General features: G+C 37.6%; 2 protein-coding genes across 2 annotated transcripts; one reads left to right on the plus strand and one right to left on the minus strand.

Moving 5' to 3' along the window:
- Window positions 1-1,379: 1,379 nt before the first annotated feature.
- On the plus strand, window positions 1,380-27,499 carry LOC139116103 (prolyl endopeptidase-like). Its single transcript, XM_070678645.1, is given in 19 exon segments — window positions 1,380-1,581; window positions 3,315-3,442; window positions 5,347-5,442; window positions 5,886-6,054; window positions 7,016-7,117; window positions 7,689-7,831; window positions 9,107-9,222; window positions 9,934-10,079; window positions 11,982-12,086; window positions 12,467-12,571; window positions 20,574-20,768; window positions 21,947-22,095; window positions 22,861-22,977; window positions 23,432-23,527; window positions 25,428-25,450; window positions 25,453-25,482; window positions 25,485-25,527; window positions 26,385-26,613; window positions 27,280-27,499. Coding segments are annotated over 19 exon segments (2,136 nt in total). The 5' UTR covers window positions 1,380-1,518; the 3' UTR covers window positions 27,361-27,499.
- LOC139116541 (complement C1q subcomponent subunit B-like) lies at window positions 13,875-16,072 on the minus strand. Its single transcript, XM_070679145.1, has 2 exons — window positions 15,858-16,072; window positions 13,875-15,275 (listed from the first exon to the last, which is right to left on the minus strand). The coding sequence occupies exons 1-2, from the start codon at window positions 16,063-16,065 to the stop codon at window positions 14,554-14,556; spliced, it is 930 nt and encodes a 309-aa protein (XP_070535246.1). The 5' UTR covers window positions 16,066-16,072; the 3' UTR covers window positions 13,875-14,553.
- Window positions 27,500-27,723: the final 224 nt, after the last annotated feature.

Genomic DNA, 27,723 nt, shown 5'->3' on the forward strand with positions numbered 1-27,723 from the left:
CTTTTACTTTTTTGAGGACATGTTTTTATCGATATCTCGCGATCCGCGCGCAGTCGCCACGTCAAATATCGACCGTTGGCATTAAAAAAATGTGTTTTAAAAATGTTACAAAGTGGGAGTGCCACTTTAAGTTAGGGTTAGGGTTAGTCACTCCCTCTACCCTAACCCTAACTTAAGCCTAACCCTAACCCTAACCATCGGAAATACATATAAACAAACAAATATAGTCACTTCCTCTACCCTAACCCTAACTTAAGCCTAACCCTAAGCCTAACCATCGGAAATACATATAAACAAACAAATAAATAAATGAATAAATAAATAAATAAATAAATTAACTGCTCTTTATTGACACATATAAACAAAACAGCTTTTCGCTGTTATTTTATTACAAATAAATAAATAAACAAACACAAACACACACAAAAAAAAACACAGACAGACACACATAAACAAGGAAGATGAGCTCCCTTTAGTAGAAGACTATATCCTTTAAAAAACCAGAGAAAATAGAAAGCCTTTTTCAGGTCAAAAAATTTCAAGAGTTACAGCTACAGGGGCTTTAAGCTGTTTGGTGTAATAATACGAACATATTTTATATGCGCAGCCATATCAACCACTGATGTCAAATTGTCTAAAGTTTAAAACTATTACCTTATACTTGCGAAAGACACGTTTGTGCTCACAACAGTTCCATTGGAATGCGCTTAAACTCCCGATGCTGCAAAAAATGCCACATCCAGAGCGATATGCAGAAAACAAAGACACATGGGATGAATCATTTTAGAAGTGAAGTGAGAGATGCAAAGATTCGCAAAAAGTGAAGTGGTCAGGAAAATACAAGTTTCTGCAGAAAAAAATGTTAAAAATTGCTGTGAATGTGGTACGGATTAAGCTTAGATCCTCCCTGGGTGGGACATGGCTTTTTTACGAACCTTTTTACAGCTACTAGGCCTACCCCCCCCCCCTCCTCCGAAAAAAAATGACTGTTGTCCAAAATACATTAGAATTGTACTTCAAATTTCGCAATATCACTGGTTTAATTTACTGCCCCTGACTTCTGTTGACCATAACTGTCATGATTTTGGAACCCCTTCCTCCATTGCTAGTTCACTGAACCCTTCAGACCAAGACCTGCTTCTCGACCCCCACAGGCGCTCCATAGCTGGGTAGTCTGCTAAGTAGATCGATTTTCGCCTCGTTCTATCGATCCCGGAGTCAATATGCCCGCCACTGCAACCTAAACCGACTATGGGATCGATAGATCGAGCTGAAAATCGATCGATTTTAGCAGACTACCCAGCTAAGGAGCGCCTGTGCTTCCCCCAACTCAACGATTGAATTGAGGGTCGGTCTCTGAGTAAAGAAACAACCAGCAACCAAATGAAAGAAGTTTACTTCCGTACAAAGCGTGACCAAGGAGTTTTGACTTGTACAGGTACAGACAGGAATCAAGTGGCTGTATTTTAACGCCGATTGTTGCAAACGAAACCAAACACCACTGTCTTTCACCTCAAGATGAGCAAATACCCAGAAGCACGAAGGGATGACTCCAAAGTTGATGACTATCATGGCACAAAGGTGAGTTTCCGAGGCTGAGAACGAGATGTGACAAAGTGCACTGTCATGTCATTGACAGAACCATTCAATCCCTCCCTTTGTTTACTAAGCTAACCCGACTGGTGCTGGAGGGCCGGAGCTACTCACCTGCACCTGTCCAGTTACACCGCACCTGATAGACAAAATGTCTTTTGTGAAATCAGTCATCGAGATCGAGCGTACGCGAGGTGTGTGTATTGTTACAATATTGTAACAGATGAAACGGTCGCACGACCACATGACGTGTCGCTGTCGGGACAATTTCAAGTTCAATGTACCCGTACCCCAATCTTTTCTATTTCCATTAGATTGGCATTTGTTTTAATTACTACCTGGTCCGTTACCAGGCGGTTCCTTCTGAACTTCAAGCTATAAGTTGTCGATCAAATCAGTCGTAACTTGTATTGCTATTAAAAAGTATGTTTAAATTTAGCCTACGTATGTTTCAGCCAATTATGCTGCCTAGAAAAGGAAAGTTGACAACTTTTCGCAATGAAAATTAAAACCTTGGCCTTTTGAAATGAAGAAAAGGGCCAGCATGCAATGTTGTATAAAGGAACTAAAAAGGCTCAAAATTTGCCAATATTTGAAATGAAAAATGGTCATTTCGATTTATAGGGGAAAAGACCATGATAGCATTGATGAGTCTGGAGAGTAGATACTTGTTTACATTTTCTGATGAAGCTAACCAAAAAAAACAAACTTTTCCAAACAATTTAATTCATTACAGCAAAATTTAAGCTCTGGAGGAGATCGATATATATTTGTTTAGACATGTAAAGAAAAGTGCATTAGGACCAACCAGCCTGACAAATACAGTATTTTACTCAGACTCATAATACCTGTAAACTCTGACCTAAAGCCTCTATTTGTGATAACATTTGAAAAACTCCCAATTAGGATGTACCAACTTTTAAAGCTTACTGATTCATATTATCTCAGGGAAACAAGGCAGTGTTATATCTCCAGAGCTGATAAACGGTAAATGGCTGAGAGCACTGACTTCTAATTTCTGAAAAGCAATATAATTTCACCGACAAAATATTTGATCATATCATTTTGCAAATCAGCCAGTATCAGTAATTGTTAGGGTGAACTCTGTCAGACATAACTGTGTCATGTGATCATAGGCCACACGTGTGACATGTGATTGACAATTTCAAGAGCCTTTGGAAATTTGAATATTGTGACTGCTCCAGTTCTAAGCAACCATCCTGATGTAAATGTACTGATTTACAAGAAAATACAAACAAATAATACAGGAATTAATGTAGTACACACCTTGAGATTGAAAAATGTAAACTTTTGCTCAAACTTTGTGCAAACAAACTTGAAACCACCCTCTTCTGAAATCAAGGGAAAAAAAATTGGGGGGTCACTTTGTTCGAAATTTGGTACTAGAAAAAGAAATTACCCAATATTTACTGGCATTTGAAATTCAAAATGGCCACCATCCCTGTGTACATTGTAACGGGATTAAAAAGAACATTTTGATTTCATAAAAACTAACATTTTGAAAAGTTTTCTTACTCCCAGAGCTTTAAAATGTGTCCTCACAAGTGGTAGACTTGAAAAGAATTGTAGAAATTTGCAAGTCTTATTATCTGTCCCCAATGTGCATTGTGCCATAACAGAGGAAAGTAACAACATTTACTCTAACTAGTCTGTCATTCCAAGCTTTCGAAAGTGATAACGATTTACTACATATCTTGTAGATTGCTGATCCATACATGTGGTGTGAGGACCCAGATGCAGATGAAACCAAGGCCTTTGTTGACGCCCAGAATGAAATAAGCATGCCTTACTTGCAGAAATGCAGAGTAAGGGACCTGTTCCATGATAGGTGAGCATGCAGTGGCCGTGTCTTTTTGTTTGTATTGTATGCAAAGGAAAAAGTGGTAATTTTGACATTTTGTCAAGGTATATGTAGGTCAGTTTATTTTAAAGAATCACAGACTGCATATATCAAATTTCAATGACATTCTGATATGTGTCATAACTGTATTGTTCAGCCATTGAGTTTTGATGCATTAGAAGTGCATGTGTGTCTTTGAATATCTCGTGCCATCAACACAGAGCAAAGTAGACTGTCAGTCAGTGTAAGGATAATCTATAATGAAAATGTCCATTCAAAAGACTTTCTTTAATTCCCTATTTCCATCAATTAAATGTGAAACTATTGACAGCTGACTTTATGCAGTATGGCAGTCTGTCATACTAACTGATAACTCTATCAAGTACAGTAACCTCTGACCTTTTGATTGCCATCAGTGTTCAACAGCTGTGCATGCTATCTACCAAACTGCTATATAAAACAATGAAGTATTTGAGTCTAATGGCCAGGAAGAAAAAATAAATTGTTCATCGGAATCGCCGCTTCTACTTTGGCGTATTTGGAATTTTTTTTTCGATCGCGGCAAATTCTTACTTCCGCATTACAAATATTTTTAGTACTGCCGCTGGTGGCGCCCTACACTTTGTCGGGTTTTCGCGGGCACGGGATTTTGAATGAGACTTCCGACGTAGTTGACCGCCAACACGTTGTTGTGACGTCTGAATTTGGCGAATCACGACGCAAAGTGGGTCGATTTGGCCAGAAATTTCCTCGTTTTGTAAAGGTTCGTACATGTCACATCGTGAGTATTAATTTGATCGCCAACATTCGACGTGATGGCCAACAGTTAGTTCCAAAGACGCTACTAGTATTCAGTGTTTGTCCTGATATTACGTTTGGCGATTTATTCAACAAGATCGTGACAGCAGATGGACGGTGCGTCCGATTGAATGAAAATTGCATCGAAAGTATAAAAATTTACGGCAATGACAAAACACATGGTTGCGTCGATGTTAAAGTACGATCTGAATGATGACTATATAACTTCATTCCGATCACAGTACAGTGTTGTTAGACCATTGTGTAAAATGTGTAGAGACAGTGGTAAAGAGGCCAAAACATGGGGCCAAAGTAAAATGAAAGAACTCAGATGCTAGGTCCCACCAGGACAATATTAAAGGACAATACTGAATTGTTGGATTTCAGTGATTTGCTGTACATTTCAGTTTTATTCTGAGAGAATGTTGAAATACTCAGAATATGTTGTGCAAACACTAACTGTGAATGTAATGGCCTATGTTATTGTTGGGAAATATAGTATTGTATTCAGTTACCAGTATCAGTGTTTCTTATCTGAGATATTTCTGGTAAAAAGGAAAACAATTATCTTGCCTTGTTTGCATCTGTGCAAAAATGCCAGAGAACCGCGTTTACCTTCGGCCAAAAAAAAAATAAAAAAATTTTCGCTCGCCGCTCCTGGGACTTGGTCCAAAAAATCCGATGAACAAGATTTTTTTTTTCTCTGGCCTAATTAGAAATTTGTTGACATTATCATACTGTGAGTTCAGGATCAGTGTATATAAAAACATAGAACAGTGTAAGAAAATGAAGAAAAATTAGTTCTGAAGTTAATTGGTATAGAGTGAATGAGTCATCTCAAGAAATGAAACAAACATAGACTTTTACTGTGTGTGGAATGCATAATGATATTTTTCACACACCTTTGCAAATCAACTCAGGATGTGTCTTTGACCTTGTAGCAGAATCTGGATACTTAGAATCATCATTAGCATAAACTCACTTTCCATGTCATACGGAATGAGATATACCTACATTCTACCTGTTTATCATCAATTGGTGTTTGCAAATGTAAGCTATGCATGGACACCAGTATTTCTGTTTGTCTTGTACAGATTAAAGGAGATGTGGGACTTTCCAAAGTATGGATGTCCATTCAAAAGAGGACCCAGATATTTCTACTTCTATAACACAGGTTTACAGAATCAAAGGTAAGAGTTTGTTTTGTGTGTACACAATTTTGTTTCCACTTTCAGTTTTACTTTGATATAACTTTCAAAGTTCTGTGTTTATGTAAAATATCAACATAAATATTATTAATAATAATTACAAAAAAATGACAAAAGGAGTGATTTTAATAATTTTGAATTACATTTTAAAAGGTAACTTTCCTAGAAAACAACAGAAAGATTGATATTTCAGCATTTTTGTGAGAAAGAAAAAAAATATTTCTAGTGTTACTGTAAACTCTGTAATTCTTGCCATTGTAACATGTTTTGGGACCAATTCAAAGAGACTATCCCATGCAGTGGTTGAACTTGTGTTAGGGTAACACGTTCTATTTGAGATGTTATTGTTCTTTTCCGAAATCATTGTTGGATTTGTTGCTCTGTCTGATTGCACTGACAGTGATATTCATTCTTCCAAAATACAGTGTTCTGTATGTGCAAGATTCTCTAGAGGGAGACGCCAGAGTATTTCTGGATCCCAACAAGTTCTCTGATGATGGTACGGTGGCACTGCGTGGCTATTCCTACACAGAGGATGGTGAATACTTGGCCTATGGTCTGAGTTCAAGTGGCTCTGATTGGGTCACTATTAAGGTTTGTGAAAACCATTCTTTGGATAAAAGAGAGGACTCATTACTTATTTTTCTAACCTCTGTGTAATGCTTGGTTGTAAAAAATGACAAGGTGATTACCTGTCATGGTGGTTGATATTTCAGCCGCATGTGATTGAAAAATTGAGGGAAATATTGGTCAACATGTTTGACTAGATTCATGAATGCATTCTTATTAAAATGTGATGTAGAGATGGGTCAGTCTTTTACACTCTCATATTACGGTCTTTATGCAGGGAGTACTGCAGAAAAATAAAGACCATTATACAAAAGCATAAAAGACCAATCCACAAATACATAGGATGTTAATCAGATTACACTAGCTTTAACTTTTAAGATAATTCTATTATTGTTGTTATGTTTGTAAGGAACATTTTCTTGATTTGCTTTCAAATAAATGTGTGGTGTTCAACCTGTCAACCTATGAATGTGAATAATGTCCAATGTTACAGTACACAACTGAAGTTTAACCGTTTGAGTGCTGTAATTTTTCCAACCAAAATTTTTTCTGTAATTTTTCTGATTATTTTGGACTAAATGGACATCATATTTCATTGGCTACAGGTTTTTATCAAAATTTTGCCAAAAATCTGAAAAATTTGACTGGGGTACATTAAATATTACTGTCAAAAGTTGACTTTGGCGCTCAAAGGGTTAATCTAGACAATTCATTTGTCAACGTTAACATTGCATAGTGTGCAAAATTCGTCATATTTGCAAGGCTAATACCTTTTTTTTCAACATACTCTACAAACAAGAATGTGAAGTGTATTTGCTTGATGAGGCAAAAGTAATTGTTAAAAGTTACAACTACAGTATTGTCATACTACAGAGAAATTCTGACTTTGCTTAGCCTGTACCTGCCACATAGCAGGATTTCCCATGGTGCTTCAGGTGTCAAGTGTTGATTCAGAAGTTTATATATGTTGTATGTGTTATGATAGTTTATGAAGGTAGAGGGCGCTGAACAACTGCCAGATGTCCTGGAAAGGGTCAAGTTCAGTTGTATGTCATGGACCCACGATGGTAAAGGATTGTTTTACAATGTAAGTAATAATTCTTTGAACAAAATGTTTTGTTTAGCTTCTCAGTCATATATACATAGCACATGATCTTACATGCTGTGGGCTTTGCATTGTGGGAAGGTAAGCAATATGAGTAATTAGAGGACTGGATAATATCAAGAAATAATTAATAAGTTAATTGATTAATTGATATTTAAGAATTGATATGTTAAAGAACAGGGAACCAGTAATATGGTAAGCAAACAGAAAAATTGACTCTCTGTGTAGTGTATGCGAAAGTTTAAGTGAATCTGATTCTGTAAGTGTTGTTTTCTTGTATATCAGCGTATTTCATGATAAAATTTTAAGTATTACAAATAAGCTCACTCAGTTATATTTTTCCTAGCACTGAGTATCCTTGTTAGCAAAATGGTAATTCTAAGAAAAGGGAAAATCAGGATTTTTTGTATTTCAAAATTGTTTTGTCGTAAAGTTGTCTTTGTGATTTCTATATAGAAAAGTGCCTTCTATGATAATGTTCAATAGTTATGTGACTGATTATTATGCCAAGATTCAATGAGCCAAGACTTTCTCTTTGGTTTGTTTCTGATAGACGTACCCAGAGCAGGATGGCAAGTCGGACGGCACAGAAACCACCGCCAATTTACATCAGAAATTATACTACCATCGGCTTGGGACGAAACAGTCAGAAGACATCCTCTGCGCAGAATTCCCGGAAAACCCTAAATGGATGAGGTGAGTAAAATCATGAATGTATGGACTATTTTTCACATAGGTTATAGAGAGCAAATCAGGAGACATTATGAGATCTTGTTCAATTGCAGTGCTCTACAGAACATTGTTGTATGTAAAATTGCAGATTTTCTAGAGAGCTGAAGCTTGAATGAAGTCAGTAATTTATGCTAAGTTATGCTCCTCAACTACATGTATGCTTTACATACGTTCAACCAACCTGTTCAAAATTAGGGCTCACAAATGTCTGGCGATGGAAGGGTTACCCTGTTCATCCTGCATTCCCTGTAAACAGGGCAACAATACCATTGTAACACACCTCATCCGCAGTCTGTATTCTAATTCGCCAATTGATAGTCACGTGGGATGCGTTCTTTTTGTGCTGATCCACGTAAACGACGTCATCAGGCATCATTCGTTTGAACTGTTGCCTGCCAGGCATCAGTTCTGAAAAATGATGCCCGCTGACGTCAAAAACGATATTTGACGCGAACGCGGACCGGAATGTAAACAAAGATGTCGTCTGCGGCCGATCGAAACGATAATCAGAAATTTCTTGGTTATCCTACTTTCTGAAGAAGAAGAATTGAATGCTTTGGTTTCCAACAAGGACTCGATACGGACAAAAACTATAATCAAAGGTGAATTGAACGTTTTGCAGAAGTATTGCGGTCTTTTTAGGAAAAACTTTTTCTACTGAACCACTCCAACATATTACATCATAGACCTACATGCGACACGTTTTGTGTATAGTACGTTCTTATGCATGGCTACGGATGAGGTGTGTTACAAAACACATATTGACTGGCATGAGGGCAACAGCATACGTCTTTAACCCCTCGGGCCTGTGAGTCACCCCCAAAAACAGACTGTTTCCCGAGGCCGTAGGCCGAGGGAAACAGTCTGTTTTTGGGGTGACTCACAGTCCCTCGGGGTACAGACGTATGCTGTTGCCCTCATGGCCAGTCAATATGTGTATATTGATAACAATAGCTTTGGGCCAAACCATGGCTGTAAAAGGATTGAACCAGAACACTTCAATGCAAGCTTGACACGTTCCATGAGACTTGCAACTGACTTGTACAGTTATCGTCAAAGTTTTAGTGAGATCTCTTTCTGTAGCTTGAGTGTAATAATATAGGAACCAGCTTACTCACGTTTCCACTGCAGTGTAAGCTCATCAGAGTGATTTTAGTATGAGATGAAATGGGAATTGACTGAAAGAGGCCAAGTTCTATGACTTTGTGCAATGAATCTGTATATGCTTTTCCATTGCAGTGGAGCAGAACTGAGTGATGATGGTAGATACATAGTGTTATCAGTCAGTGAAGGATGTGATCCAGTCAACAGACTGTATTACTGTGACATGGAGACACTTACAAATGGAATCGATGGTAAGTGATGAACTGTCAATCAATCTTGACCTTTCTCAGTGGATGTATTGGAGTGACAAGTGGAAATAATCATGAACAGTATTCCTGATTTAGTACTCTGATAAATTGCTGCAGTCAAGAAATTAAGTCGAAAAGCCATGCTACAATTTGTCACCTATGGTTAGGTCTGTGATGTGGCTGTAATTATTGTTATCATGAAAGCAAATCGTTTTGATTGATGGAGTACCTTCCTATCCCAACTCATGTTGCCCCTCATGATAATCGAAAAATTATTGTACAAGACAAAGTTCTGGGGTATCCACAGGTATGTGCTTTTTGGCCACTACCAAGGTTGTAAAGGTCACTGATTGGGTCATTTGTAAAGAACATCTAGAAATTAATTTATCTGACTTGACTTAGCCAGTTCTGCCAAGTCTGAGTTGATATGACTTCATAACTGCAGCACAAACCAAATGAAAACATTAAAAAGGACCAAGATTAAAACACAATCAAGCATGTTTGGCTGATTTTCCAGAATCAACAAGACTGAATGATTGATATCACATATTTTTTTTATTTCATGAGTTCATAGGTAGCATTGCCTGAGTGTGTATCACAGTGTCTTTGGGATTGTCTAAATCTCTAAGTGTGTGTAACTGTGAAATGATCTATTCATCAAGTGATACACTTCTGACATGCCCATTACTTTCTTTTCTGTTTTCATTTTAACAGGTTTATTGTCTTGGGTGAAACTGGTTGACAACTTTGATGCGGAGTATGAGTACATCACCAATGAAGGAACCTTGTTCACTTTCAAGACAAATTTGAAGTCCCCAAAATATAAGCTCATCAATATCGACATCAGCAAGCCAGAAATGGTATGCTGCCCTCATTGTCGTCATTTACATTGCTACATTTCCTTTGTTTTTTAATGTGTATATATTTTTCCTCAACAAGTGTCATCAAAGTAGTTGAATATAATCAGTGTTCTCCCCAGGCCGTTTAACAGGATTGGCCCCGATCCTTTATTTTTTTCGCCCGATCCTTTATTTTTTCGCCCGACCCTTTATTTTTTCGCCCGACCCTTTATTTTTCATGCCGATCCTGTTTCATGTCCGCTGATACTCTTTGAATGTGGCAGAAGACCTATTGTTTCTCGGCGGCGATTTTGTCACTTTTATTTCAGCGAGCTATTAAGTGTGAAACAGTTCTAATGTGGCGATAACACGACGTGCCAGATGATTAATAAAAGGTTTATTCCATCGCCAAAATGTGTGAAATGGTTAGACTGTTCTCCTTTCATGTCGATGCTTTTACACACAATGAGGCAGGGTTATCGGGTGCAAAGCACCCAAAGTCACGCTTGTCTGTGAGGAGAATAAATGGGCCAGCCGTAGTGCAAATGAACATCGGCTAAGACGGATGAAACTTAAATTAAAAAAGCATGAAATGTGTTACGCTGCCGATCGTACAGACAACGGCCATTTTATACAACGGACATGGAGTATACTAAACGAAAGGCTCGGTGTTGCATCTTTGCCAGCGGGCACTCCGTCAAAGCATCTATATACTATAGTATAGGCAACTGGTTGAACTGCCGTTGCCACCAATGTCTCGCACTGGTAAGGATCCGAAGGTCAGGAAAAGTGATTTCGATCAGAAGTGGCTGAAATCGTACGATTGGTTGAGACAAACATCAGATGTAAAAATCTATGGTACTGCCGCGTGTTCAGATCGTTGCGTGTCCGAGTTAGCACGCTCGCGCCATTTCGAGATCTGTGTACGTCAACATGACGTTGAAGCCATGTGTGTCACCTCATGTCACGCATTCGTAACTTGCATGGATTCGTTCGATTGACTTTGAGAAACAGTTGCACTTGATCCAGTTTCAAAGCCCATGACCCGTTTTACGATATTCAAGGCACCATGAAATGAAATAAAAAGGAACTGCATGAGCGAAAATAGTCATTCGTTTGATCATCTGAATACAGCAGCTATGTACGTACGGTTAGGCATAGGGTATACAGTATAGGTTCAAAGGTCGCGTGTGTTCAAGTGTGCTCCACACAATGCATGGCAGCCGACGCCGCGCTGTTGTCAAAGTTTCGTACGTTTGTCCATGGTTTGTCGAAGTAGAAGTCGATGCAATTTCAAATCTTGTTCTTGAAAATACCCGGTATCAATATTTTCGGGCTTCTCTTTATTATGAATTTAGTTTTAAAGTCGACATATTTCTCTGCAGGCATGCTCTGCTGACTCCGAATTGTCAGTGAAATTAATATGCAGTCCTGTATGAACTTGTCCGTACCGTGTAACTGTTTTGCCATGGACGTTTGAAAAAGACGTCCATGGTTTTAGCAATCTGGCTACAGAAAAACATTTAGTAACAGAGGATCACATAAAACGTCTGATTTTGAATGTTATTCTAGAGTGAACTGGAAGACTTTGAATGAAAATATTTATGTAATATATAAAGTGCTTAAAGTGCATAAAAGATTTTACTTTATCCTTTTATTGTGTGATTTTTTCTGATGCTATGGAGTGATGTGTGTATTGCATAATTAACATAATATTTACATAGTTATTGTTATGCAAATTAGCCGATCCTGTTTCATAAATTTCTGGGGAGAACACTGGTATAATCATTTGTTTAATGGTTATCCTTTTTTGGAAAACCAGGCAGATCTGATTCCTTGTGATCACAGACAAGGAAACTTTTCCCAGCTTTCGTGTCATCATTGTCTTTCCTGAATTTCCATCTGTTATGAAACTTTTTGCAGGAAAACTGGAGTGATTTGATTCCAGAATCAGGACAGGATGTCTTAGAGTGGGCAGCTTGCGTCAATAAAGATAAATTAGTATTATGCTACCTCAATGATGTCAAGGTAAGAAGAGAAACTGTCCAGTTCTCCAAAATAGTTACCCATTTTATAAGATTTGATATTTTTTGCAGAAAATGGCCATCACCACCTTGAAAAAATACCCTCATGTGGCCGCTTGATACTACATGTATGTTAGTGGTCAACTATAGGGTTTTGCAGAGTATGCTTTGGGATCAAGTTGTCAACTATGGAATTTTTCCAATCCACCACAGGTTTTCAGTGGTCCATGGAATGGTTTCCATTCCCCAACCCTATTTCTATTCTACGCCTGTATGAGAGCTTTTGAAACGTTATACATGAACAGTGTATAAGAAACTGATTGTACTACTGTACTCTATCATATAAGTGTCTGATGTAACAAAATGTTTACTTCATTCCTACAGAGTCGACTATATTTACATGATCTCAAGTCAGGTAGCAGATTGACGTCTTTTCCTCTGGATGTCGGTACGGTAACTGGCTACTCAGGGAAAAAGAAGGATACAGAGGTATCGAAAATCAAAATTTATCGTTGAACTAATCAGGATAACACTTAAACATTCCAGTGAATCCTTCCAGTGCTAAACAAAATCCACCTAAACCTATAGACGTGCCTTTTCTTAGTTGACAAAGAGCATACATGTTCATGTGTACTTGTACAAGGCTGTGCACCAAACTGTTTGAATTCATAGTTACAATGAATTGATCCATGCAATATCTAGTCTGATTTTTGGATGGCTCATTGGAACCATTCCTTTAATGTGCTTGAACATTTCACTCAAGGCTTTCAAATGGACAGATAGTAATGTATCCAGGGTCAATATACTTCTTGAAAGTCTTGGCAAAGCCACCTGGAAAATCTTGGAAAAGTCCTTGAATATAAAATTGAGTCCAGGAAATTGATAATCATCTTATAATAAGACATTTTTTGTGATACCATAAAAATGATATCTGAAAGTGTATATGAATATGACATATTGTAAAAATGATATCTGGAAAATTATATTTTAGACATCAAAAGGTCCTTGAAAATCGCGGAAAAAGTCCTTAAAGAGGAACTTACGGGACAGTGGCGCACAATAGGGGGATTACTGATGACGCACAATTTGCATACACTGGGCGGGGTTTTGGAACTCTCATAGCATCGCTTTAGCCGTACAATAAATTTGAATAATCATGATGGGCACTTTTGTGACATATGCAAAGAGAGGTCAAATGGTCGTACAAGGAACACATTTTGAAACATATGCGTTCTCCGACAAAAAACGGAACACATTTTCAGTTTATTTTCGACTCAAGTTTAGTCGTTATATATTTACAGACATCATATGCAAGATTCAATGACAATACACGCCTAAAGCATTGCAAAATCATGGGATTCTGGGACCAAACACGGCACGTCTGATCAGTAGTGTGGCTTTTTTACATTTGCATAGATTTACAATAATCTGACTTTTATAGGGGAAGTTGCTGTTTAAAGTCCTTGAAGTTTAAGCATCTTTTGAGTTTAATATTCTCATGTCAACAAAAATGTTTATAACTCAGTTTCATCGATATCACTGTTCATTTACAAATTATTTAGGTAACACTAAAACAAAGCGTAAAACGTGTGTGTGTGACCATTCTTGAATGTTGATAGATGGATGTTGTATATTTACATTGTGACTGCTACTATCACCAAATTTGAGTTTTTTCTAGCACACTTTTCAAAAACAGAAATTTGCATAGACAACCACTTTCCCATTGAGGTGAAAATATACCGTACATGTAAATTTGTTGCATAGTGCAATCCAACAAATGGACAATGTACATGTCAATTTGTTGCATGGTACAATCTAATATGGCTGTCACCCACTCACCCCATCATTCAAAGTTTCTCAGTGCTGAACACACTCATATTCACCACAGCCTATCACCAACTATTGATGACTACTCCAAATTCTCAACATTCTCATCAGGGATGATGTCTTGTATGTGAAATGAAAATAGGTCTACAGGCCTTTCTGAAACACCAGTTAGCTGGCATTAAGAATAGTTGGACTTCTCTGACGTTTTACAATGTTCAAAACTTTTATGTAAATCAATGTGTTTTCACTCAAAGTATGCTGCAAAAACTTTGAAATCAGCTATTAAGACACTTAAACACGCTCAAATTTTCAAGGATACAGGATAAGAAATGAAAAAAAACATTTCTGTGTTTAATATGAAATATTAATTCTTTGCAAAATGTCTGTTTGTGGCATTTTACAGGGACACATATTTTTGAATAATATGTAGAATAATGATGTAAGATTTTTAATTCACAAATCAGTATAACTGTTGAATTTGTTCATGAATTTGTCTACAGCAGATTCCAGTGAAGGAAGTATTTAAGTTTTGTCTTTGAAGTTACCACTGGATATCAACATCTGAAAATGTTCTGTATTCTGTTTGACTTTGAAAAGTACATTCTCTCAACATTACACAGAAACTTTGACATGGAATTCCCAGTTTAGTCTTCTGGGGAGTTTTCATACAACAGATACCCTGTAAAAGTTGATAACTGAGTGCTGCTGCCGTACAAAGCAAAGCCCTCGTGAAGTTTCACCCACACTGCATCTCCTCGCTGCAAGGTTACAATGACGCTGTTAGAAGCAGAACCACCTTGTTCTGTTTGGAAGTTACCAGCATGGGCACAGGGCAGTTGCTCATCATTTTTCATCAAGCAAATATAAAATTCACTATGTGGGTTCTCCCCTACGCCAGAAATTGTGAAGAAATAAACACCTGGAATAGAGCATGTGAATTTACCTGTGGATTTACTGTAACCATCGCCTATGTTGGTGTGAACTTTGTTGTATCTGACAGCCCTGCTGCTTTGTGTTATATGGGATATGAATGATAATTCTGCAACTGAAAATGCTACTCTGGACCTTGGGGTATTACAGTGTGCCTGTTGTATTTCTCCAGGTTCACATCTCTCTCCTTTCAAACCGTCCAGGCCTGGAAGCCCTCGCTTCCCTTTAGGTCCCCTTGGGCCACTCTCACCGGTCATTCCCTTCTCTCCATGATGACCTTTATCCCCCTGCGGACCTTGTTTTCCCTGAACACCCTTCTGACCAATCTGACCATCACCCTTCTGTCCTTGGTCACCTTTGTCCCCTTTCAGACCGGCCAGACCGTCTTGACCCTTCAAGCCAGGAGGACCGGCAGGTCCAGCATTGCCAGGAATTCCTGGAAATTCAACATGAAGGAATGAGATGCTATTGTAGCACATTGACAAATCTGAACAATAGAGTAACCAACACTTTTGCCTCTTTGCATTTCACCTGCCATCCTGCAAAGTCAGTATACTGTGATAATGTGTATTTTAAAAGCTGTTTTCACCTACTTGGTGTGTCTCATGTACAATCATATAATATATAAGGGTTTTCCCGAATGGGATTTTAGCGGCGGGGCACCCATCTGTATTTGGAGCAATCTATTAATATGTTAATAACCATAAAAATGGAATTATTTTAACCACAAAAGAAAAATTAAGTAAAATTAAGTATTGCTATATAAATTGGTTGTCCCTGTGATTTTCCAAGCAGTGGTGAACAGTGGCATGTATATGTGCTCAGTGTTTGTTTTACAACCCAGCTTAGTTTTCATAGAGACAGATGCTGACATTTGGTGTATGAACATAAAAGCAGACTTTATTCACATAGTTTACAGACAGGGATGGGGTATTATTGCTTTACATGAAATATTCCTGACTTTCCTGGTGAATATCCGGATAGCGGGATCAGTTTCGTATACCAATAGTATAATTACCCGGAATGCCTGGGACTCCATGGAGAGAGTTGCTGCATTGTTGTCTTGGAGATTGGATTGTCTCAGTGTCTTGGCCTTCTGGCTGCAGTGTCCCAGTCTGAGTGTCTTCACTCTCTGGCACAAACGCTGAACACGTTGAAAGTTGATACAAAGTAGCAATGATGCTACATCGTAGCAGGATGAACTTCAGATTCCTCCTCAAGGTCATTATTATTGGTATCCTGAATGTCAAAGAGCACATGAAATGTTGGCATAGGAAAACAAAATGTAAGAGGATATTCAGAGCTTCAGTAAAGTTATAGCATAAATTTGGTGACAATATTGGAAAGTTTTGAATCCTTATAATGTGAGCTTTGTCTACATTAAAGTAAGGATGAATCCCATTCAGAAATATATTTTGAAATGCTAACGAAATGTTGGTTACTGTGTATGCGGTTACATGCAGTTGTTCAAAAGAATTCTTTCAACTGTTATGTTGCAGATTTTCACTGAATTTTTGTCAGCTGGCTTTCCAAATAAATAAGCAACACCAGTAGCTTACAGTTCTACAGATGCTCAAAATGTCCAGACTAAAAATTATGTCGAAATCTCAGTTCCAGCCGAGTTTTAATAACATGTGAATTAAACGTAATTTTAGAAGAGACAAAGGCAACAACTTACCTATGAATGAACTTAGTAGAAACTTCTGGTGTCAGCAGATAGACTACACACACTGGTATCAGAAGACTTTACCAATGACAAGGTTCTGCCCTACAGAACTTTTATACATTGCTGTATGCAAATTGCAGTGTCTGGTTCTCATTTTGCCCCTGTTCTGAGACTAATGCCAATGTTTACTTCTTTTCAAGTCTTTAAGTTTACAATAACTTTTCCTGCAATTACATCAACATAAATGTGTGTACAATGCTGAAATTCAAAAGTTTCTCGCAGTGTTAGGTTTCCAGTGTGAGCTGTTTTTCCTGTTATAAATTATCTTGCTCCCCATGAGTACATCTTAATATCTGTTCTTGCTGTTTTCATGTTGTTTTCTGCTTGGTACAAGTCCTTGCATTGATGAAAGCTTCAAATTCAGTAGTTTCTCGCAGTGTTGGGTTTCCATCTTAAGGTAGTGACTCAGTTTCGTTGACACATATTTTCAATCAAAAGTTTCACATAGAAAACAGGGTCTCACACCCAACATGTGGTACATTTTCTAATAGGTCTATATTTGAAGAAGGTAAAAATTTTGTTTAGTTGTCAAAACATGCATTGGTATGTTTGTTTAAGTCAAAAACATGTGATTTTGAATTTTTTCACTTAAAAGAGTATAAGTAAGAATTGGCAGCACCCCTAAGTGATCTGTTAACGGCACTAGACAGATGCATATACAGGGGGAAAAACCGTGTTTTGGATTTTTGAAATTCACTTTTGTTTCTGCACAGTGAGCCTTCGAAGTGTGAACTGTCGGATTTCGCATAAATTATCGGCTTTTGTTCACGTTTGTCAAGCTATCGTCACTTCAGGGGGGTTTATCAAAAATCTAAGACACGGTTTTTCAGGTCTATTCATGAAGTGTTAGCATGCGAAAAATCGGGGAAATCCGCCCACGTGTCGCCGACTTACACTCATTTGAAGGTGCGCATACATAGCAAAAATCGGAACTGAGAAAATCGACGATTTGTGTAAACGTCCCATTTTTCACACAAAATCGCCGAAAAAGTCGGATTTTTGTGCGTTTCAAAAAAAAATCATTCGATCTGGGTCTAGGTTAAATATTGGGCATCAGGTTAGAGAATTTCTGACAAGTCCTAAACATTAGTTCGCCTAAAAATGATGAAAATTGTGCGTAGAAACGTGAGGCTGGTCAGCGTAAGCGGTGGGTACTATTTACACGATAAACACTAGAAAGATCATTCAGGGCATAATCTGTTTGTCAAATACGTATCTAGCTTATAATTATATTAACTGTACACTGTTTGGTAACGGTTAGAGTCTGGTTACAAGACGAGAAAAGTTTAAAAAAATCATACAGCCGGAATGGTTTACAGGTCTGCGTTCTGCGACGACACGCCGCGCTCGACTTCCGGTCTCACAGCCCGTAATTTATGCACGTACCAAGTGTGAAATGGTTGCCCAGTTCATTTTAGTGCCGATTTTTGTGCCTATAGTACAAGACGTCACTTGCTTGCTTGCTTGCTTTCGAAGATGAGACGACCAACTCTCGATGCTCTAAAAAATTCTGTAGTTGAGAAGTTCAAGGAATGCGGGAAAGTCGCACTTGTTTTTGTGGTTTTCACATGTGATCTGCTGCAGTCCTTTTGCTCACAATAAAAATGACCGGGTTTTCGTGCGCTTTTTCGCTTTCCACTGTGACATGTACTATTATGGCCTCGGGTATGAAACCAAAATCAACTTCAGTTACACGTAAAAGCGATTCTTCATGACTTAAAATAAACGACTGAGGCGATACTCGACAGATTCACTCATTGTAAAATTGAAACGGCGACATATCGCGACACCCAGCGACACTCTCTTGACCACAGATAGAAATTGACCGGCAACGATCGTGAAGCGACGTTTCGCGTACGTTGCTGTGCTCTAGACCGACATAACAGTGTCGGATTGACAAATTGGACAAACCATGCTTCCTACATCCATGGACAAACTAAGTCCAAGATATGGGCTGCTGTTATAGAACCATATTTTCCAGTGAAGATTAAATAGATTCTCTTTGGACGGCAGTGTAATCTATAGCCCGGCGTACGATGCTATGTGTTCCGCTACAGCTAATCGCCCCGCTCACCACAGCCCTGCAAAGACCCGTACGCGTACGTAGGGTCGGTGACTTCAAATCCATTTTGGACTTGACGTAAAAAGCAAAATTACTGTCGAAATTCAGCGTTCTTGGGCCCAAGTCGTATCCCTGCCTACCTCAGCTACTAGATCGCTTCTAGCCTGCGTACGATGCTGTGTGTTCCGCTACAGCTAATAGTGTGGTGAGCGGGGCTGTTAGCTGTAGCGGAACACACAGCATCGTACGCAGGCTAGATCGCTTCCAAAAATGCCAGTCTTTTATTCACTTTTCGTAAATAACCGTCGATGTCGGCAACTCTCTCGCTAGCCCTGCGTACGATGCTGTGTGTTAGCTGTAGCGGCCAACACACAACATCGCGTCCATCAGCTTTCCATTTTGCTTCTTCGGCCCCCGTTTGCGTTTTCTACACTGCTTATACTGCCGGCAGTCATCAGCCATAGCAGCGTCTCTTATGAAGACGTGCGCGCATGCGCAACATGGTGCGTAAAAATTTACATAATCTCCTCAAGGTATAACGATAAAGCTGACAGTAATCCGGACCGTTAAAACAAAAAGAAAATAATAACTCGCGCAGTGGTTAGAAGGCCGTGTTTTCACTAAAATTTAAGACATTTTCCAGTACAATGTTACCTCACAGTTTTCTCTAATAAAAAGATCATATTTCAGGGGTTCAGAATATGAAATAATCACAAAATCGCTAAATTTACAAAGGAACCTGAGTCACTACCTTAAGTCTGGTATTGGTGACATTGTTTTCCCTCACTGGACGTAGAAAATTGACTCCTGGTTTACACATTGCACTGAAATAGATTGGCCATATGTTTTATTGTGTTATATTATTTCTCCTCCTTCAGTGGAGTTGCACCCCAGCAAAATGATGCTGCTTAAAAAGTGTTACCTCACAGCAGAGGAGTTTTACAGCGCCCTCAGTGTTCGGATAATTGATGTCCAAAATGGCGTGAACCAATTTGGCAGTTGTCATCTGTTTGATTATGGGCAATTTCAGTGCATAATTGATGGTCAGATGCATACATTCCTTAGCAAATCACTAATATTAGGTTATATACTTCTCAGTATTTTGCTGAGGTTTTGGAAGACAGGTAATGTTGTGGGAACCCAGGTACCATTGATGTTGTCTCCAATAGGATTACATTGATGTAACATAGGATCTCCGGTATTAAAAATATATCGGGGTACTAGTCCTATTAAAGACACTGTCACTTTTTACATCTTAAAGTTTGGAAGTTTCAAGTATTGCATAGTAGTAGCAGATTTTAACGTGCCTATACAGTGCCTATACCGATACAGTGCCTATAGCCTGTACTGCGCCTATACACTGCCTATGGCTTGTACTGTGCCTATTCATTGCCTATAATCTGACGGTGGCCCAGTATGATACAGGACACAAGAAATCAAACTTTACTGCTGTTAAGACAATGGCACAGACAACATAAATGTATGAGACTGTAAGCAAGCAGTTGTTTGATTATTATTAGGGCTTTCCCTGCTCTTCTCCCAGATGTGCTCACACCTTTATCTGTTTGTGTTTGTGTTATGGTTGCTCGGTGGCCAATCTGTTATGTTCCAAGTGATGTCTCATACAAGTTCAACCAATTTTCCTTTCAAAGTTGACACCTTCTCCATGATGTACTGGTACATATATGTGTACTCCTTTGTTCACAAATAGCACAGCTGTGTGTCCATTTATAATTGCTTTTACATGTCCAATGCTTTCATTTAGATATTTCCTTACCAATTTTGTAAAGTTTACATAATTTTTAAAATGAAATATTTTCAGTTGCCAGTGGGCTCTGAGAGACGTCACCACACTCATATATGAATATCTGTATATCAGCTGCCACTGATAACCCTGTGGACTAACACAGTGGACTTACACAGACATGACTTTTTTCAATTTTCAGATTTTCTACCAGTTCACATCTTTCCTGACACCTGGCGTCATATACCGCTGTGATCTCACAGCAGAGGAGTTAGCGCCCGCAGTGTTCAGACAGATTGATGTCAAAGGATTTGATCCCAACCAGTTCCAGACAATTCAGGTGTTCTTCAAAAGTAAAGATGGAACCAAGATACCAATGTTCATTGTTCATAGAAAGGTGGGAATTCTTGTAACATATCTTACCATTTGTTGATGTTGTTGTATGCTTCACAGATTATGGTGATCTGACAAATAGTTTGTTACATTTTATATTCATAAGGAATGTGGTGTGTTCCAATTGTAAAAAAATTGTAAAAAGATTACTAGTAGTTTTAAGTTCTTTGTTTCTGTGAATTTTGGATGTTCAGATACATATTTGAAAGTGTCATCAAAATTCAAAGTAGAAAAAAGGGTTTCTGTGCTGGTTGATAAGAAAGGGGGTGAATTTTGCATATAGGACTCTTGTACATACCAATGCCAAAAAACATGTGATTTGTACATACCAATGCCAAAATATTATGAGAGCATTTCATTCCCAAGGGTTTGCTCTACATGAAATAGTAATGAATTTCCTAAAAATATATCATGTTGATGATTATAAAATGTTGTCATGTCATTGAATAGAATTCTCTTGATTGAGTCATGTGCAAAGTTTCATGAAAATGACAATACTAGAAATGAGTTACCAAGAAGTGACAAGAGAAGACACCAAAGCTAATTTTGATTCAAAATAGGAATTTTCGACCTTTCATTCCAACTTTTTTTCTATGAAACTTAATAATTGTCTTTCATAGTAAAGAATACAAAATCAGGGGGTCACTGTTCTAGTTTCTGATAAAACCAGCAAATATCCTAAAATTTTCAAATATTTTAGGGTCATAATATGAACACTATAACCTATATTTATCTCTATGGGCAAAAAAACAAAACAATAGAGTTCATACACTCACGTCAAAGGCTTTTTGAGTCCAAATATGTAGCAGACCAACAGAAGTACTGTGAAAATTTGAATGTACAAATTTGAGTGCACAAAATATTTGTTCCTTTATAGGTGCGTTCTTCTTTAACTCTCTCACCCTAAGTTCCCTCTGTAAAGTTCAGACTTCACCTTAGCAAACAATTGGATTCGGTGAAACCATTGTGGTGAAAGGATTAAAACAAGGTGATATACTTGTACCATTGCTGAATTTATACAGCATTCTACTATCTACATGTTTGAACTGTGGGCAATGCTGTAGTACAGACAATCATGAACTTTGTAAGAGTCTCCAACAGTAAGCTTTTAAAGATTTGGCCAATGGGATCATGCATTACAAACTGCTTCCTTAAGCTGTTACTGTACAATTTCTCCGACAGGGCATTGAGTTGAACAGTTCACATCCAGTTCTCTTGTATGGTTACGGTGGTTTCAACATCTCCATCACTCCGGGATTCAGTGTCTCTCGCATCGTATTCATGCAGTACCTGGGTGGTATCCTAGCAATCCCCAACATCAGAGGTGGAGGGTATGTATCCAACCAGTTCATCTTATTGACTGTTTTTTTGCAACCCATGTTAGGTATCTTGTACAGATAAAAATGTACATTCTGATTTCACATGCAATCCAAAACGGTGGTTTGTGTAATGTCTGCTCTGTGTTTCAGGAAAAGTTATTGTGTGTTATTTTTTATAGACACTGATTAATCATGTTAGATCACTTTGACGTTAATATGTGACAATTGAAGACATACCGTGTGTATGTGTGCATCTTTCACTTTGTTCACCATGACTTCTTCACTGTATATCTTTGAACAATCTGTTGGTAAATATTCATCAGAAAAAATAATAAGGCTTCAGTAATTGTGGAAAAACAGTTTTAAAGTTAGTTCAGAGGTGAAAGGTCTTTGCATATTAAAAGTCATAGGTCACAAATTGTTACAAACTCAAAAAGTTTGTTGACATGGAAATTAAACAAGCTGTTATTTGTCAATTAAAGGTGTAGATTACGGTATAAACTTTTTAGAAAAGTACTCTTTAACCCTCTGAGCACCAAAGTCAGTTTTTGTTGCCTTTATAAAATATACTCCAGACAATTTTTTTCAGAATTTTGCCAAAATTTTGATAAAAAACTGTAGTCAATGAAATCTTATCACCATTTGGTCCAAAAGTATCAAAAAATTACAGAAAACTTCATAAAAATTGGTAAAATGTTGCACTCAAATTTTGGTGGGAAAAAATTACAGCACTCAAAGGGTTAAGTAACAATTCCATCCCTTCTGTTACTCCTGCAGTGAGTACGGTGAAACCTGGCACAGAGGTGCAACATCTGGCAATAAACAGAATTGTTTTGATGATTTCCAAAGTGCCGCAGAATGGTTGATTGATAACAAATACACAAAAGCCGAAAGGTAAGTTACTTTGCTTATGCCTCTCAAAGGTGTTTTCTTTTGATAGTATTTCTTACTGATAGCATATATTACACTGGCTTTAATAATCTGTACTTTTGGTGAATTTTCAACTTTTACTAATCAGAAAGTTTTGGCACTTGAAGAACAAATACATGAATAAATAAATGCAAAAATATAAAATGGCATCTTGTTTGATGCCAACTGCCAATATTTGACCCTGAAAGTCAGGGTGGATCATATGAAATTGAGGAAAAGGAGCTGAACAAAAGAGCCCTCAAATTTTTCTGTTACCTTACTGATTGAAAGTTGGAAATACTTATGGATTTTTATCCAATGTTTTGTTTGCAGAGATCAGAGGAAAGATCCATAATAGATGTGAATTTAGTCAATTTTCTCCTACGGTGATATTTGAGCTTTGTGAAATTTAGTTTAATTGTTCGATTTTATTTTACAGAATTACAATCAATGGTGGTTCTAATGGTGGATTATTGGTTGCAGCTTGTGCCAACCAAAGACCAGATCTCTTTGGCTGTGTCATCAATCAAGTAGGGTAAGTGTAAACAAATTTAGTGAAATGCTCTTGTCTTAATCAGAATATCTACATGTATAGGCATGGGATTTCTATAGGTGATGGGTTTCTACATAGAAGTGGAATTTCTATGAGAGTGGAATTTCCATCGGCACAGGTTTCTATCACAAGGTCCATTTCAGCCTTCACCAGTGTTTTAGAGAGAAAAGATATCCACTGATATCCATATACAACTATCCCACATATAAATGTCTTTATTTCATGTGTCTGTTCTTTGAAGCATGGCCCCTATTGGCGAGAAGGGCTTACGTAAACCAATTGTGTGTTCATGTTCACTCCAGTTCTCTGTAATCAGGGTCACAATCACATTGATAGCAATTGCTTTGGGCCAAACCATGGTGTTGAAGGGGTAAAAGGATTTCAGTTACCCGTACTTTAGTACTGATAGCAGATCATTTATCTTCACCTGGGGCCATGCAAAATAAAGTTTGCCACCAATCCCGCTCAGAGCTTTTTATGTGCTGTCGGTATACATGGATGATGGAATACATGTTCCTTTTATTGTACATTAGCATATTTTAACTTTTAATGGTAACTTTGAAGCTGTAAGGTGTTTTAGCAGTGTGTTTCGAGATATTTTTACTGGTATGTCACAAGTCTATAATGTCTTCCATATTTTGTCAGCTTCTGAGAATGTTGTTCTTGCAGTCAAACCAATGAAGTTTATTCATACAGCCATATTTTCATCCATGAAATTCATGTAATTTGATAATTTTCTGAGAATCCAGTCAATCAGTGAACTACCACAGACATTTGAAACTAAATAATGCATTACTTTCAGCCAATGAATATTTTTCGTTGATAATGACTTATTGTAAATAGATTTGTATACTCAAGCAATACTCATGGATACAGTTTGCATAAATTACTTAGTTAGGAAAATTTAGCTTTTGATGTGTAAACCATGTGCCAAAATCAATTGACAAGTTAGCAGACCTTTTTTTGGAGAATTTTCAATTCATTACTGATGAAGAGTTAAGTGACACTATCTGTGTATGCTGTCATCCACATAGATGGAACCTCTCTGTTGAGATCAGAGGTTTTAACATCCTTGACATACCTCCAGTTCCAGAATACTTCATTGTCTATTTCCTGTATAAATATAGTAAACAGCTCTTTGATGCCAACCGAGAGAAACCTTTTGATCAATGTTCTTGCAAAAAATAAATTTCAATTTACAATTTTTAGCTCATATTTGTTTTGTATATAAATACCAAAAAGAGCTTATATGATGAGTCTGAGTGGCGTCTGTACGGTATGTCTGTATATTGTGGGTATGTGCGGATGTATGTCCGTCACACACAAAGGCTCCCATACCGCCAAAGCTACCATCTCACTATTTGGTGTACAGGTAGATGCAGGGGTTGAGATGTGAATTTGTTCAAATGAACTTGTCAGTGTCAAAAATGTGCATATGAGGTAAGAAAAGCGAAATCCTGCAAATGTGCAGGAGTGATGGCCAGTGTCTGAAACAGGCTTGAGTCATTTCTGTCATGTTTATGAACTGTTACATATTAACAGACCAGATCAAACCATAGACAGTAGAGGGGGGAAGACTGTCTATGGTCCAACTAAGAGGGACTAACTGTTTCTGCTATGCATGTTGCTAAAGTGAACTCCAGTACCTAAAGTTTCAGACCTTGTTTACTTTTGTCATTCTTTTTTTGCTGGTTTAAATATTTCTTAGTGTTTTTTGGTTGTACTGTGTAGAAATCATTGTCATAACATCAGCGTAGAATTTTCCTGCACAGAACAGATAGAAACAATATCTATTGTTGATCTTTGGTACCCATACTGGTATATACCAATTCTGATCAAATTTGAGCGACACCGAATAATTGCGGTATTTTTTGTTGTTTAGAGTGATGGACATGCTTAAATTCCACAGTTTACAATCGGCCATGCATGGACAACAGACTAGGTTGTTCAGACAAGAAAGAAGACTTTGAATGGCTCATTAAGTGAGTATTACCAATCTTTTAACTAACCTGATAGCTTAGGTTTGAAATTATGTCTGTTGATTTTAGTTTAAAAGAAATTTGATGCCTTAAAATACTTTTCCACTATGTGTACATGTACATGTGAAGCCAAAGCTGATATAGGTATTTTCTATGAGCTGGCTAACTTTTGTTGATGTGCAGATATTTTTGTTGGTATAAATTGCCCTCCTATGTGAACTCTGCAAGAGTGCTGTAATGTAAAGCACAAGAAATGAGTAATCCACATGAATTTTGTGTCTGAATTTGTAAACAGAAAAGCATTGTTATGAGAGTGTAATTATTTCAACACAAACATTCCTGTATTTCACACAAGACGACAGTTCAATTTCAACAATTCGTGGCATGTCATTGTATCAAAGGCTTGTCATGAAATCTACATCTGCATCTGGAAATTTCAATCGGCAGCTATGCTCCATAAATGATAAAATAACTGCATATTAGATATGTTTACAAAGCAAACATTCCATGGAGTTTGAGAAAGAAGAAGTTGCAGTTTGTGAAATCCAAGTATGTGCAAAAACCATAAGCATGATCAAGTACTTAAATGGCACTGCTTGTGTGGAACTTACTAAAACAATGCTTTTGATATGTTGACTTGATAATATTATATAAGATAAGATCAAATATAATATAAGATAATATAACATCAAATCTGTGATTAGCTAATGCTGCAGGAATTGAGTCGAGAATGCATGAAGTATATAGATATAGCCTATATTCTGATGATAACATTATGCAATTATAACTATGTGTATCATGATCAGTGGAGAGATACAGTAAGATTGATCAGAAGTTGTATGTTTTGTCACATTTATCAGGTATTCGCCTCTTCACAACATCAAAGTACCTGAAGGTGATGGAGTCCAATACCCGGCCATGTTGCTACTCACAGCTGACCATGACGACAGAGTGGTACCACTGCATTCTCTCAAATACATAGCAGAGCTGCAACATGTCATGGGGAATGAAACCAAACAAACCAACCCTCTAATGATCCGCATTGACACCAAAGCAGGTCATGGAGCTGGCAAGCCAACCGCTAAGTTGGTAAGTAGGAACTCAAACCCCTCTAGCTCCCCCTAGAGAGCAGTCATAGCACCTGCTTTCCCATAGAAAACAATAGGGTTATCCCATTGCACAAGTAAAAGAGGTTGTATCAGTAGTAGATTTGGTAGGATTCTAGAAAACATGATGTACAAAACTGGCAGTGAAGGCACCATTTCAGAGATGTTCTTGGACTTTGAGCATCCTTCAATGTGGGTCAGAGTGTTCAATTTCATATAACCATGATCTCTATAACACTGTCCTGTACAAATCACCAACCCTGAAGATACTGCAGCCCATAGCACTAGATACTGTGTGCAGTGATATGAAAGTATCAGTACCCAGTAAATGTTATTAAGGGTTATATTTTGTGGCAGAGGTCTACTAAATTTGCCGTTTATGTGACATTCTATGTTGTAGTGGATGATAATAATTATAGCAATCAGGGTTTCTGAATGAAAGGTCAATGATAAATCAAACAATACATCCACACAATGGATGTTTTGGGATCAGTTGTTATCCATTACACATCTGTACATATCTACTTGTATTTATATACTTATGGTACACGTGTATGTACATTTATGTAGATAATACCACTGGATAAATTGGATATATTTTTGCATATTTTCCTGGAAGTAATTTTCTCTGTCCATCTTTTCCTTTCAGATTGAAGAATACTCAGATATCTATGCATTTATAGCAGAAAATCTGACTCTACAATGGGAAGATGGACCTTCCAAGTTATAGAACTCACAGTATACAGTGCATCCATGATTGTTGTCATTCACCGTAAATAGATTAATGACATTGTTTGTGAGAGTATAAAAAGTCATTGAAATGACATTTTAATACTGAAATAAAGTACAAGTGTGTTGAACTAACCAAATTTCCTTGTAACTGTTTCTTGGGTAGTACTAGTAGCCTGTAAGGCTAATTTCTTTGGTATGATAGTGCAAAATAATTTCAAACAAGGGAAATACTGCCCTCTGGAGATACTCAGGTGGATAGAGGATAACCTTTGATGTCAAAGTAAATGGGAAACTAGGTTTACTGTAAGATGCACATCGAAATAGAGAGTTTTTGACATTTGCACAAACTTTCCCTGATAAA

This window comes from Ptychodera flava, chromosome 17 (assembly GCF_041260155.1).
Source record: "Ptychodera flava strain L36383 chromosome 17, AS_Pfla_20210202, whole genome shotgun sequence".
In the NCBI taxonomy this organism is placed as follows: Eukaryota; Metazoa; Hemichordata; class Enteropneusta; family Ptychoderidae; genus Ptychodera; species Ptychodera flava.

Excerpts from the sequence above, each read along its gene's own strand:
- LOC139116541 (XM_070679145.1), bottom strand. The coding sequence starts at position 16,065 with ATGACCTTGAGGAGGAATCTGAAGTTCATCCTGCTACGATGTAGCATC. Across the intron at positions 15,276-15,857 it reads TGGAGTCCCAGGCATTCCGG|GAATTCCTGGCAATGCTGGA; the intron begins GTAATTATACTA and ends TTGAATTTCCAG.